Here is a 15,406-nt window from a genome sequence, read left to right as displayed (position 1 = left end):
TCTGAGCAAGCTGCTCCTCAGAAATAACCCAAATAATTATATTACTAAAATGTCCTTTGAATCTGGTACTCAGATGAAGAGCTGAAAGGACTGTAATATATTTATTTCTTCCAGGCTTGCAGCCAAACAGCCTGGGACTCTACAAGCAATCCTTGTGCAAGGTGATTTTTTTTTTTTAAACCATTAATAGCAACAGCAATGGAGATGGAATTGGAAACACTCAGTGTATTTCTCCTAACTGGACTACAAAACATTGACTACCTGATCAAGATACAATTCTGTTTAGACTGAGAAATCAATTTCAGAAACCAACCTAGCCCAGTACTGCCTTTCCAACCATAGTATCAATCTGATCACATCTAAGCAACTGTCATGTGAGACCCTTACACATCATGACAGCAGACAGGACAACTAACACTCTGATAACGATGGGATACTGTTAACTCAATGACAGTGTCTTAGAGTTAATCTGCTAGAAAAAGGTAGAGAAGCTACAGGATTGCATTCTACATATTCCAGAAGTGAAGAAATTGAAGTTTCACAGCCCTTCTGCTTTCTTTACACCAGCAATCAAGAAGATATCTTGATCCTGTAAACAGTTTTTGGAACAGCAGTCAAGTTTTCTTTTAGCAAAAAAGGTGGTTCTTTTTTCTTAAAACTTGAACCTTGAGGAAAGCAAACACACAGAAGACAGATGAAATTAATCTCTAGGCAGAAAACAAGGACATCAGTGTTCAATGTTAAACAGTGCTTATGTTCATAAATACATTTGCAAGAGAAGTCGACGTTCTGCAGTGCAAAATGGCAATCTGCGCAAAGGCATTTTTCAAAACAAATAGTGCCCCAGCTTATTTTCTAGACTTCAAGTACTACTGAATGGAATGCAAATAGATGTTCTTGTACTGAAATCTTTAAAGAATCGTGGTTTAAAACAGTCTGTACAATATCAAGATTAAAGTTCTCTGTTACTAAGGTATGATTTTTACTTCAAGTGCATTTCATTCTAATGCTATTCCTTCTTTAGAGGGAGACTGTAACGCTATATAAACATTTTGAATTTAAACACACTATCCTCGGATTCACAAGTTAAGATACTGACAAAATTAAACACTCTGATTTTACCCCAAAATGAAGACAAAGCTAAGACAAGCGTGATAAAAACAGCTGCAACCCTAATATTGAATTACATCTTTATATATTGCAATTTACTTTTACACTACAATGATAAATTGGAGCCCACACAGGAAAATTCTCCACTCCCCATACCTAGTACCTGCAAAACTAGACTTCCAGGAAAACACAATCTGATTTAGTCTTTTACCACATCGTACTTTTTGCTAGCTTCTACATATTTGGGTGCTCAAACTATGTCTCTCTCAGCATCATTTCAGCAGTGTAGGTGTTAATAAAGAGCCAAATCTACCCCAGAGTCACATCTCTTGACATTAGTCAAGGTGCACAGCATGGAAGCAAAGGGTAGGATCAGATGCAGGATTTAATTTCTTCAGGTAATAGAACTGTGCTAAAACACAAGAATGTATTTGATTGCATATAAATCTCAGCTCAAATACGCTCACTTAAAAGTTCCTGCAGTACACACAAATTATCTATCGTAAGTTTATTTTGCAAGTTTCTATTTTTTAAAAATTCTAGAATTGATGGCATATCATCACAGAACCTTCGCACATCTTTCTCTGTAACAGTTCAATGTTAGCATCAAAATAAAAAGCTTTGCTAAAAACGTAAAAAAAAAAATAAGTTTTTTGCAATGATTTATAAAACTGGAAAAAAACAAAACAAAACAAAATCTTACTTAATCCAGTAGGAATGAGCAAACACATAGCTAGTAAGTGGCAATATCAAAATTAGGAAAACTACACCAAAATAAGTAATTTCACTGATTCCAAAATAACTTAAGTACAGCACAACAAGAAGCTTTCCAGGGAATTAATAATCTACAGAATTATTAGGGCTTAAAGGTAGGATTAATCAAAAGGAAAAGGCTTGACTTTTGCATAAATCTTAACTCAAGTAACAATATAGACCTAGGCCTCCATTTTGCCTCCTGAAAAGAGAGCTACTGCCATAGACTGAGGTGTTACAGAGTTAATGCTAGTTGCTAAATGAAACAAAGTTACCCAAAGTGGACAGCTTAGTCTTACACTCCTGCCGAATAGCTCAGTTTAAGGCCTGAGCTCCTAAGAAAATGTGTTTAATCATATGTGCGTAGCAGTATAACAGGAAAACTGGATAACAGTAGCTATTCTTTCTTCCAGTGATCAATGATTAATAATGGCAATTCAGTGGGTTGTGCGCCAGCTCCAGTAGAATTTGTGGAGCGTGTAGCTAAAAAAATATTGTAGACTATTTCTAATTTTTTAAATATAGACTTCTTTACTTGCCAGAGCAAACTAAAATGGCAATTTGCCTTTTCAAGGCCACTTTATTTCTTAAACATCATCAAAAGCAGGATGCTAGGTAGAGACTGCTTGATGACAGAAGTGTATAAGTTTCATTCGGGAACAGGCTACCGCTAGGCAATGTAGTATATCGATTGTATGACTCTTTCCCGCTGGATAATAAAAACACACCAACACATACTTTGCAGCAGACAGGTCACAGGAGCTAACTCTGTTTGAAATACATATACAGAAGCATTACACCAAACAGGTAAGAATGATGTTAAGACATCTATCTCCAGGACCAGATGGCTTTCACCAGAGCCTTCTGAAGGAACTTGCATGCAAAGCTGCAGAACTGGGAGCCAAGGGAGGTGACCCAGCCTTACAAACCACCACACTGCCAGAGAGCCAGTAAGCTGCCAGTGCAACTCCCAACCACAAAAAAAGGCTCTAGAAGACATCCCAGGAATCAGAGATGAGCAAGTCTAACGTTTATCCTTGGTAAAGGTAGTGGGGTCTATTAAATAAAGTCACTAGAAACAGGGATAAACATAGTTTGCTGGGAAAGAGGCAGCACAAAATCTGCAAAGAGAAGGCCCTGCTGCACTAACCCACCGGGGTCCTGTGAGTGCAGCTGTAAGGATATGCAGAAAGGGAGTCCAGCAGACACAGGGTATTCCAGTTTTGAAAAAGCTTCTGACAAGGTTCCACACTAACGGTTATTAAAGAAACTAAGTAAGCTTTAATGGTCTCTTTTTCAGGACAGAGAAGAGGTAGCAGAAAGCTCCCCTGCTGGGGGGCACTGATGCTGGGACTGGCTTTATACAGTGCTTTCAATGGCAACCAAAGAGGGGAGCTATGCAGCGTAAGCCCCAAGTTTGCAGGTAACGTTACTTTTTTGGTAGTCAAATACCGGGCACTGATACAGGAATGCCAGAAGAAACTCCCAAACTGAGTGATTTGGCAGAACTATGACAGATGACCTTCAATGGAGGTAGACGTACGGTGACAGCCTTTGGAAAAAATAAACTAAGCCATGCCTACACAAAGCAGAACTTGGAATCGGCAGTTATAAACCATGATGGGATCTCGGACTCACTGCTGGCAGCTCTTTGAAGCCACAGTGGAGCGGCAGTCGATCAAAAGGCACCACGAGGAATGCACCTGCTAACATCGCTGATCAAACAACTGCAGCGGCTGAGCGAGTACAGGGGGAAGGGGACACAAAACCCACCAGGGTTCACATGATCTCCCCACGTAACACCTCCCATTGCCACTGGATTTATTATTATTATTTAAGAAATGAGTGCGCAAGTCAGACACGCATAAATAGGAAACCAGAGGGGAACCTACAGTGCGCACTGACAGCATCCAATGTACCTTGAAAGGCATCCAAGCAGCTTGTGGATGACAGCCACGGATGCCCTACCTGGAGGCTGAGAAAACAGGACCCCGCAGTCACAAGGATCCACAATACTAGACTATTATTAAACTTGTTAAATACCTTGAGGATGTAAACCATGGTAAGATAAAGAAAGTGTTTAAAAAAAATCAGTTACTATTCTGGATTACAAATAGGATAAGGAAAAAAATATACTATTTATTAATAGATACATGTTTCTCCAAAAAATAAACCCTGTTTGGAAGTCATACTACATGACAGCACTGACAAAAAGATTACAGAATTTAAAAAGGAAAAAGGTATCTCCAGTGATCAAAAGAATATCTAATTACATGAAGGTAGTGATTTTCAACTGATGAATTAGAGGCCCCTGGAAATCTGTGAGCTAACTAGTTAAACTTTCAGAACAGCAAAGCCTATCGTCAGTATATCTAAGTTCACTAACCAGAACCTGCACCTTCACCAGAAAACTAAGGTGTCTACACATCGGTAACTTACAAGTGTGCATGACGAAATGCGACTGTGTAAAAGGCATAAAATCATGACTCAAGAAAGCAGCAGATCAGTAACTCACTGATAGGTTAGCCTCTATCTGTCCACCAGAGGAGTGTATTTTGTTTGCAAAATTAACGCAGCTTTCTGTTTAAGCACCCAGTATTGCTCAACCAGGTAACACAAAGATCAAACAGAATTATTCACTAAATAATGACTACTGGTGCGTTCCAGCTTAGAAACTCTGTAGTATGTAACTGAACGTGAACGCAAGTCAGTCGTACTTCATTTTTAAATATAGCACATAACTTTGTGCAAGAGAAGGTTGTTGTTCTTTTGCCATTGTCAATTGCAAAAGAAAACCTGACACCTGACTGGTTGGTATCTTCACTCTGCAGTTCAGCTGTTAAAATGCTATTCTCAGTATATACGGCCCAACCTTTGAATGTTGTTGGGTTAGCTCGTAGCACCAAAAAGGTTTTGGACCAGAGGCAAATGCAGGAAAGTATTCAATAAATCTGAAAGTTTACAAGCTCAAAACACTGACAGAGGAAATAGTTTTTCCTATCCAACAGAGAGGTAGCCTCAGGTTGGAAAACAAGTTTATTCAGAATTTTTAATCAATTGAAATAAGTGCTTGAGATTTTTACATTCCTTTCAAACAGGGTTTTAAATAATTCCTACTAGGAAACAGGAAAAGACTCCCATATGGGATAAAAAACAAAAAAACAAAACCTATTTTTCCTAACATGAAATTTTTTGCCTCTTTCTGAAGTAGTATCTTTGATAGTAACCACTGTTAGACATTAGTAATTGTTGTACGGGCTCAGACCTTATATGATAATAAACTGTTAGAAAACTCTAAACTGCATACAAGTCTTTCACTTTCCCATCACAGCATTTTTTTCCATAAAAAATACATATGCATCACTGACTATGAAATGGCAATTATCAACTATAAAAGCTGCTCTAAATCAGTTGGAAATTTAATAGAACATGGATCAATTAGGCTTCCGAATCATTCACGATATAAGTCAGCAGTAGGTAACAACAAACATTGCCCCTTAAAAAGAGAACTATTCATCCCAAATCAGTGCAGTAAGTCTACTTCACAACTTTCTCAATGGCTTTTTTTTGCTCATTTGTTTCTTTCAACAAGCAAAAGCACTTTGTTATTTGGGAAAGCAGTGTTTCAGAATTATAGCCTATGCATAAAAACAAGACTCTATATTTCTTTCTTCTCTCTTTATTCAGAGCAAGATCGAAGAGCAACTTTATGGCAAAAGTTCCTTTGCATCTTCTGGTGTTCTCCCAAAGTTTTCTAGATCAACACCAAAAGGAGAAACTTTTGTTCTAACAGAGAAGATGGAGTGACTCTGAATTTTCTGCTGTTTGACATCAAGCAGTACAGGGCATAAGGTCTGATCCAAGTTATTTAAGAAATTTGCACTTAAGCAGTCTGTTAAATCAGAGCCCAAGGATACAATAGCCTCTTACTAACTCTGTTAATAGGGTTACAACCGTGCTTTAAAGTGGTACATTCAAACTGAATTAAAACACACTGTATGTAGCACATACACTGGAGACATAATATTGTTTACATATCACTCTTTACACATAACTAGCAACATCCAAACAAGGTTGACAAACAAACAAAAAGCAAAAAAACCCAAAATTTCTTCATGATTTACCCCCCCCAAAAAAAAAAAAATCCTTTGAAGCTTCAAAAACAACATCTACAAACCCTACTGTTCAGCAACCCAAAATTGAGAGAAGCAAACTTTTAAAGGATGGAGCATACTGCTAAGCAAAAGACTGTAACAAGCAATTCAAAGGCAAAACTGCAATTTTTTCAAATGATACATTAATTTCTTAGAAAGCCCACCGAGATGTTGTAGAGCACTAAAAGCATGATTTCAGATGTATATTATTTTTCTCCCTTCATTCATTTTAATTTCAGACAGCAGAAAAGTCTTTGTTACGTAGCGGTTGCTTATACTCTTGTTCCTTACTGGTTCTGTGGCGCACCACCACCACAGGCTCTTTGTTACTCTCTCAGCAGAGCCAGTAAGGAGCACCATTTCATCTAAGGAACAAATGCTTAAAAAACACACACCACCACCACTTCACCAAGAAGTACTTCACCTTAAAACTAAAACAGCACCACCAATACCTCCAAATACCTTAAAGCTGTACTTTTTTCTCTAAATTTCATGAGAAAACTGTTAATCTTCATTCTAGAGTGGATCTAGATAGCATATAGTTCATCATTCAACAGTTAAGGCTGGCTTTAAGATTTTTTCATCACACAACTTCAGACTCATAAGCCTGACGACCATCATCCGCAGCAGTCAAGTAGCAGAAAGCCCTCTGGCAAGTCATTTCCAAAATTGTAACCTAGCTCCAATCATTAATTGGAGCTGTTTTAGAATCCTAATGTAGGCATATGAATTAATTTCCTTCCCCAAAATTTTCATATAAAACAAGCACAAGCAAGTACAGAGTTGTTTTTAAGAAGCAGAGAGTAGCAGAGGCCACCAACATGTTACCTTTCCTCATCAAGAAACTCGTCACTTCCTCCAGTGAATTACAAGTCAAATACCAAACTTCTAGGAAGAAAAGAAGAGCCCATTTTGTATTTCTGCAATTTGAAAGTCAAGTTACTATGGATGCACCCCTAAAGAATTAGGGAAGTAGAAAGTATACAAGAAGAAGGAGAACAGCTGAAGCATTATCGCTGCTGAACAAAGGGGAAAAAAACCCATCAGCAATCTTTATCCCTTTAAGGGCACGCTGCATATTGTTAGTCCCTTTGGGTTCCCAACCATTGCAGTTTCCTGTTAGTATATGTCCTTCTACACAGCAAGAAAAGAGAAAAATATAATCTGAAGGAAAAAAAAAAAAAGTATTACAAGTGAATTGTCAGGGAATGTCAATGGTAAATGTCTCTAAAACTACTCCTAATGGATAGATTCTGAAACACTTTTGTGTCTTTAAGAAAGGAGGCAACAACAAGCTAAATAAGAAGAAACAGATTTCTTCCTTGGATAACTTCCAAACAGAAAGTTAGTGCAAATCAATACAGAAAATCCGTTTTAATGGAAAATATAAATTTTATAAATCTAGACTTCTCAAGCATTTTTAAAGACAGCCAACTATGAACGAAAGCATAAGGGAACATCATGCATACCTGACAGGGCACTTCTATAACACAATACATATAATATCAGCAGATTACCCGAGAGCTAAACATTGTTTAAAAAACACAAGATAGCCCATATTTTGCACCATCCTCAGCCACAAATCTGCTGGGAGTTATCATAATTGATTCTCTGTGGCCACTCTTCTGAACAATTAAGTTAGACTCTACAGTTCAGAACAACTTTGTTGTATACATTTCAAGTGAATACTCTCCGCAATGACTTCACACAGTCGGAATAATTTAAGTTTTTGCTCAAAAGCTTCTAGAGCTGCTGAAAGTCTCACTTCTGTGTACATTTCCATTTATATGAAGTAATAGACTCAAATATGAAGCTGAGAAGCATGAAGGAAGGCTGAATTATGTCTCAACTGCATACCGCAAAAAACATGCGATAGCTTTTGTGGAATACACTGATGAAATTTCAGAACGCATTACAGCCAAAGACACCAGTAACATAAGTTCGTTTGGATTTTTAAAATCTATTTTTGTTTGGACTACTGCAATAGCGTCTATCACTGCCTAAAAGCCGAGAGTATATTGATTTTTTTTGGCTGTAACTGATTTTTTTTTTTGCTGTAATTTTCTTAACAGGAGCCAATCCTTCAAGTCAAAAAACAGATTTTGAAGAACCCCTTCCCTCATCCAAAGTAATTGCCCAAAGCTGTGGGTTTCCTAAGATCCCTCACTGCCCAAATAAGGTCCACTATTATTATTACCTAGTTGTGTATTACAGAAGATAATTACTTTGACAGTTTTGAGCAAGAGAGTTGCTGAAACATATTTCATTTTTCAAACAGAGAACTCTCTGATACTGTGACTAATAGTGCATTAAACTCCAATGTCTTCCAAAACTACTAGGCCTGCTTAATATATATTTTGAACGAGAAGTAGAAGACAGTCTTGAAAGAGGAATCTGAATCAAGAATCTAGACCGTTAGATATCATGTTTCATTGCTAACCAAATAACTTTGATTGCTCAAAGGCCTTTGAGACATTGAGCTGCTACATGGTTCCAGGTCACTTCACAGCACAAGACCTTCAAAGGTCACAGTGAATAATTTATTTGTCACGCAAAGATAAAAGCATCTTACAAAAACAGTAGGAAAATAATTGTGAAGCATATAGTTTTGACACAGTCATCTCAAAAACTGATACCATAATTGCTTAAGTGTGAAGCTCTATCTCACGATAAGATCAAATACTTCCAAAGTCTGGAACACTGAGCCAGCATCATCAACCCACATTTTCTCAAAAACATTTGCAGATGATGCACACTTCACAGTTTTAGTAACACTGCGCCCACATATGTTACCCTTAAAAAGGAACAGGGAGGGAACAGCCGTAAGTGTCAGAAGAGCAAAGTGAGTCTTTGGAGCACGATCCAGCTTGTCACCTGGAAAAAGAGACTGCTGCCCATTTTAGCCCACAGAAAGTCTTGACTATCCCTCCTTATTTCCCCTCCCTCCTTGTTCTTGTGTGTGTTTTGTCTGCCAGGGGAGACAGAAGATCTATTTGGGTAAAGGTAGACTGTTTTTCCTGAAGACTTGAGAGAATTCCTTGATTAGGTAGGGCTCTCCCTCACGTGCCTCTTCCCACTTGAGGGGACCACTCAGTGTACTCAAAGATCCAAAAAGCTCTATAGTAAAAATATTCTTCTTTTTCTGGATTTCTTTTCTGGACAGTGACCCAGTCCAAAGTAGAAGTATTGGAGAGCCAGGTTACCTAGCGCTCTAACAGCTTCAGGGATAGCCATTCCTTGTGAAACACAGGCAACCGCATGTATGTTCAAGAACTTCTACTTTCATAACCTATGAATCCACAACCGCAGAACTGCAGTGATGACAGTTTCTCACTGCAGCTCAGTGAGAAATCAGTCACCAGAAGACAGTCACGACACTTACATGAAATAGACCATTCAAGAACTTAGAGAGAATTTTCTAAAGTCTCCCATAATGCCTGGTAATACTACAATAGCCATGCATTTTGCTGTGGGGCTCATTTCCGATAATATCTCATATGGCAATACCAACAGGTAAAATTCAGCATAAGCCATTTATCGTAAGCTCTAGTCTTATAGGTTCATCTACCTCAGTTTTTTAGTGCACATCAGGAGTGCACATGTAAAGCAAACCTCCTCATTGTTCCCATTGACTGCACATCATGAAGTGGTCCTCCAGTGGATGAACCGGATTCATTTTGGATGGAAATAAAGTGTAAAATGTATTCCATGAACACAGCTAGTGCACTTTAACACAAAGGGGCCATGGAACCAGACTAAAATTTGCCTAACAAAAAATTCCCAGAAACGCATACAGCATGGGCTTCAACTCCTCAGCATCAAGTGCTGCATTCTAAAGATGCACCCCTTGCAAGTCCGTACTACTTGCTAATGCTAATGTTTCAGCAGCCTATTAGCCCAAAACTTCCAGCTCAACTAGAGGGGTTACAGCAGCTCATAAGCAAAGAAATCAGGCTCCTTAGTTTTCACATCTTGCACTTTCTTGTCGTTGCTAACATACTAGCATCTCACGTGCTATAGGACTAAAAATGAGATTCTGAATACACAGTTGTGACCTTGCATTACAGTGTTATTTAGTAAAGCCATTGTCTAGCAATGACATGGATGAAACACTCTGACAATCCTGGAAGTGGATATTTTAATCCAAAGGGGCTAAGCGCAAATTGTTATCCCGACAGACACGCAGAAGTTGGTCTCTTAGAAATCTGACAAAAAACTTATTTTAAAACATAGGATTGTCATGCAACTCCTGTTTCTGAAAGAATCCAACACAGCCGATTAAAACGCCACAAGAGCATCACAAAAGTATGCAAGTCATTTTTTCAAGAGAAGAAAGGTACAAAGAGGGTACTTCACTTTATTTTCAGTAAAAAGTCTTTGTTGCAGTTTAGTTGCTTGAGCTTTCAAACACTCAGCAAGAGTGCCACTGACGTCTTATGCAAGATTTTTTTCAATTCTTAATAAGAAGTAAAAACATATGAGTGCATTTGAACCTGGCTTCAAAATAAATCTAGTATGTTGCAAGGAAGGTGTAACTTGATCCTGAAGAAAACGTCTCCTTCAGCAAGTTCAGGAAGTTGTATATCTAATAACAATGTTGGCTAGCAAGTCCCATCCAGGTGTTAATATTCCCTCAGGAATTTGAGGTCCCAGAGACTCCTCTACTACCTCAAAGGGTGCTTGTAGTCTATTTCAAAGATTCAAAAATTGTGCAGCAAAATATTTGCTTTCAGGCACTGCATAAGCTTAGCAGAACTTTCAATACAGACCTGTTTCCTCATCTGACTACCAGCAGAAGTCAAAAAACTTATTCAGAAATTCCCTGCTCCTAACTGATACATAACATACTGCTCTACGTGGCCAACGTTAGCAACAAAGCTTCCGCGTTTTAACACATCTTCATTTGATCAGCACACTGCAGAGTGTTGATAGCACAAACAAACAACTTTTCTCTCAAAATTTATTGATCTACTGATCTTGTATTCTAGAACTATCTCACATAAAGCTTCAAAAGACATTCAGAGGCCTGCAGAGCCTTCCTTACTGCAAGCCAAAAACAGTAGAGCAGCAGATAATTCCCTTGACACCATGTAAATTGTTAGAGTGAAGAACATATTTTGGCAAGGAGTTCCAGAGGTTCTACAGGTGCCAAGTTGATTCATCCAGATCATGTCATATTTACTAAGCAGGTATCAGCTAGTAAAAGCTGTAACAGATAACATAATTAACTTGATCAGTTCATACGTCAGCCATACAAGCTTATAGTTCTCCAAGATCTTCCTGGAATATTTCCAAAAAAGGTGACATCACATTTACCATACTCTCATTCTCAGGTAACAAGGTCATTTTATCACTGAGTCTGCATAGCCTCTTAATTAAGCTATTTAATTTGAGTTTTAAGATGAATACTACTTGGTCCTGATCCTTTTGCCAGTTTGAAACTGGATATACTGAAGCAATTATTACATTTAATCCATCAAGAGTTTATGATTCTATTTTCTTCATTAGGATACAACTTTGGTAACCATTTAGAGGACATGAGAGCACAGTCCTTTCTCAAGCAAAAGGTTATCTCCCCATCTGCTAGGTCAAACTTCTTAGAATAGTAATATTTTAAACAAGCATTTAAGTTAATCACGTCAACAATTTTAGAGTAGCCAAAACTACTGCTCAGAACACTAGCAGTACAAAAGCAATAGTGTAATACATCCTACTAACCTACATTACTATGGGACCTGACGAATTAACAAATCCAATTGTGCCGTTGTATAATAACCAGAGAATTCTCAGTCTAGGCACCCCGCCATAACACTTGCAGGTTTCTGTACCTCCAAGTCGAACCCTAAGGACAATCACTCTAAGAACCAAGGCAGTCATAATCTTACCCTTCCTCTGACATTACACATTCACAACAAAAATAATTTTCTCAATCTCAGTAACCAATCTCGGAAAACACTACAGCACCTTTAACCTCCTACTCTACCAGCGCAGGATGGCAGTTACATAATAACACCGTGAGGCTTCCAAAAGGCCCCCAAAGGACAAAAAGCAAAACCCTCAGTCCAGTGAGTATACGCTTGCAATGAGAATCATCACCTCTCTCCAATTCCAGGGGAAAATCCAGCAGCCAGGGGCTGGAGGATCTCCCACAATGCCTTCTGCATCTCGCCAGTTGAGGTCAACACCAGCTTCTGACATTGTGCCGGAGATTCAACGAGAAGCCAAGTACCAGAGTTCTCCCATCAAAACCTAAGCTACTTTAATGGCTTAAGGAAGCGTTGGAGTCATTCCTTAGATTTTTTCCAAACAAAAGGTGACATGTTTAGAAAAACCTGACAACCTGCATACTGCAGCTAACACACACGATTGTGCATCTGCTCTTGGACACAGAAGTTACATCTCTCTTCCTTTCCCAGAAATACACAAAGGAAGAACAGTTTATCAGGACACACTATAACGCAATGATAAACACTAAGAGGAATATAAAAGTATGACAAGACATGATTAAAAAAAAAAAGTAAGCTTTGATGAATGAGAGATTATTAAACAGTCCAAAAGCATGGACACAAAAATTATTGTCGCACAATCTCTGTCCCTTTTATGGTAAAATGTCTAGAGAGGCATCTGAGCATAAGGAAAAAATAATCATAGCATTCTAGTCAAAGACATTCCAATTAAAATAAGTGACCTATAAAAAAAGCAGCCAGCTCCGTTAAAATATAGTTTTATAAAATAGCAGAAAAGCTGAAGAAACATGGAAACTGCACATATGCAATTACGGTAAATTGCAATGCATTATGGTATAAGGCAGTTTCGTGTTAAGAAATCCAAGGTAGGAAACAGAACAGACAGCTAACACATGCACATGTTTCCATCCCTTGACCCTGTTGCAGGACTTTTCTCAGAGGGTAACTTACACCACTGCAGCTCTCTAGCGAGTTAGTGCAAGCAAGAACCCCACTTCAGTATCTTGTTGGAAGATCTTGTGCAGGTCAGTGCTGGAGAAGCAAGCAGTAGGAACAAAACATACAACATGGAAGAACCTGTAAACCAATAAAGTTTCTCCCAACGCTTACCAGTTTCTATTTGATTTGCATCACTAAGCCACAGAGTTGAGCTTAACTTCAACATTTTTTATTCTATTACCATAATCACAGGTGTATTCTTATATGCATATAATGCATCTAATGCAGTTTAAGCTTCAAGTCTTGGCTGCAGTGATTAACATGAATGATTAACCTATACTCATATCTAACAGAACTTCCTTTCATTTGTGTTGCATTTTCCATGGATCTTTTCCCTGCTTGCTTATTACAAGGGATTCAAGTTCTCTATGAAGACTTCTTAGCATCTTGTAAACCTTCAGGAGAAATTAGAGCTGGCAGAATGCCTGCCAATTAAAATTAACTACATTATGTTTCCTTAAACTTATTGTGCAAGTTGCAGATTCAGCCTCGGAAAAAACAATTGTGGAAGATACTAAAAGTTGCATGCCAGATCTGAACATCATGAATTGAAACAAAAACAAAATTTCATATCCCTATAATATGTAATGCTAAAATTGCCTTTCAGGAATTAAAGACTAAATATTTAGGCCTATGAAACTGAACCTTGGATAGCAGTTTTTGCTGTGTTGTACATATGATGATAGTGATGATGCTCCACAGTACTTCAACTCCAGATGCTTAAGGAGGAAAGAGATTAAGACAGATCAACTGTTATCTTATAACCACAGCTGGTTATAAGGACCCTGATGTATTGAAGACAACCTTCCCTCTCCTCACAGACCCCGCCCTAATGAAATGCACCTGAAATCATAGTTATTAGTCTCAAAAACTGCAATAATTACATCAGAATAGACTTTAAGGTTGTGAGGGAGGCCATTCACACAGCAGGATCAGCCTCCAGAATGTTGAGTTTCTAGGAGAAACAAAGGGCAAAATTCCTTTTGGGGACTCTGGACAAAATAAAATAGATTAAAAGAATTTATGTAGAGGAATATTGGCTGGAAGAAAGAGACGAAAAGGAAGATCGTTAAGGCTCATCAAGAGACATCAAGCGAGATCACAACAGAGTATGATAACACAACACAGTATCTAGCAGATGAGAAAGGCCAGCAGTGGGGTCCAGGACAAAGAAAGAGCGATACAAGTTGAAGATGCCAAGGGACAGTGAGAAGAGAGACAATGTCTAAAGCATATACAAGAAACATAAGATAAAAACACTCTGAATAGGAGTTTCTGTCTAGGTTACACGTGCAGCATGAACATTAACTGAAGGTGCATAAACGCCTTAAAATAATTTTAAGTGATGCCTATCAAACACAGTGAAGGCCACAAAGCATGGCACGCAGAGAGTAAATAAATGTAACGATTTAAAAGCCGTTACCATGGCAAAGGGTCACAGTCTACCCCACGGCATGACCGAGAGCAAACAGGAGCTGCGATGCACAGGCGTAAGGAGAGAGGGGGCCAGCAGCTCCGCAGGAGGAGGGAGAGAGCACAGACGGTCCTGCCAAGGATGCCCGCGGGCAGCGCACGGACAAGCCCGGGAGCTGGCGCGCTGCGTGCGTCTGCGGACACGCTCGGAGAAAAGGAGATCTACTGCGAGGAGGACACGCCGACACACGGCGGGGGGGGATTTACGGTGGGGACCAGAAAGGCTAAAAAAAAAAAAGAAAACCGGTGCTAGAAGGCGAGAGCCCGCAGCGGGGGGGCGAGGAGCCGTGCCCGGCGCCCCGGGCTGCCCGGCGGCGGCAGCAGCACACGTGTCAGGCGGGGCGCGGGGCCGGCGCCGCCAGAGCCCGGCGCCGCCGGCAGGGAAGCCGCGGGCAGCCGCGGGCGGGGGCGCCGCGGCGGCGGGCAGGCCGGCGCCGCCGGGGCAGGCCGCAGCCGGGCGCCCGTCAGCGGCGGCGGCGGGGGGCGGCGCAGCGAGGGCACGGCGGGGCCGGGGGCGGCGGGGGCCCGGTGCCTCGCTCACCTGCTGCACCCCCAGGAAGTCGTAGAAGTTGCGCGGCACCTCCTCCACCAGGTCGAAGAGCTCCAGGTCGCCGCTGTCCCAGGCGCGGGCACGGGGCGCCAGCAGCGCCAGCAACGCCAGCAGCGGCAGGAGGCGGCGGCGGCGCGGCGCGGGCCGCGGGCGGCCCATGGCCCACACCGGGCGGGCGGGCGGCGAGGACGTGGCCGGGGCCGGGCCGGCGCGGGGGCAGCCTCGGCTCGGCTCGGCTCGGCTCGGCTCGGGCCACGCACACCCCAGCCACGGCTCCGCACTGGGGGAAGGCGGCCGGGCCGGCTCCTCCCTCGGCGGCGACCACGGCGTGGGGAGGCGCTTTCCGCCTGGCCAATCGCCGCCTCCGCGCTCTGTGACGTCGGCTACCCCGGCAACCGGCG

At 40.7% G+C, this 15,406-nt stretch overlaps 1 protein-coding gene across 2 annotated transcripts in view; it reads right to left on the bottom strand.

Moving 5' to 3' along the window:
• The window catches only part of DNAJC1 (DnaJ heat shock protein family (Hsp40) member C1), a 110,639-nt gene extending 95,440 nt beyond the window's left edge, over positions 1-15,199 (bottom strand). Inside the window, exon 1 of one of the 2 annotated variants that reach the window (XM_068934603.1) lies at positions 14,997-15,199. In XM_068934603.1, the coding sequence (XP_068790704.1) occupies positions 14,997-15,164 (168 nt within the window). In that variant the 5' untranslated portion in view covers positions 15,165-15,199. Of the gene's footprint in view, positions 1-14,405; positions 14,427-14,996 lie in introns of those variants that run through there. The other variant, XM_009673655.2, reaches the window with a different exon arrangement.
• Positions 15,200-15,406: the final 207 nt, after the last annotated feature.

This window comes from Struthio camelus, chromosome 2 (assembly GCF_040807025.1).
Source record: "Struthio camelus isolate bStrCam1 chromosome 2, bStrCam1.hap1, whole genome shotgun sequence".
NCBI classification, from domain to species: Eukaryota; Metazoa; Chordata; class Aves; order Struthioniformes; family Struthionidae; genus Struthio; species Struthio camelus.
The sequence above is the reverse complement of the archived record's forward strand: the minus strand, read 5'-3'. Positions and strand labels throughout refer to the sequence as shown.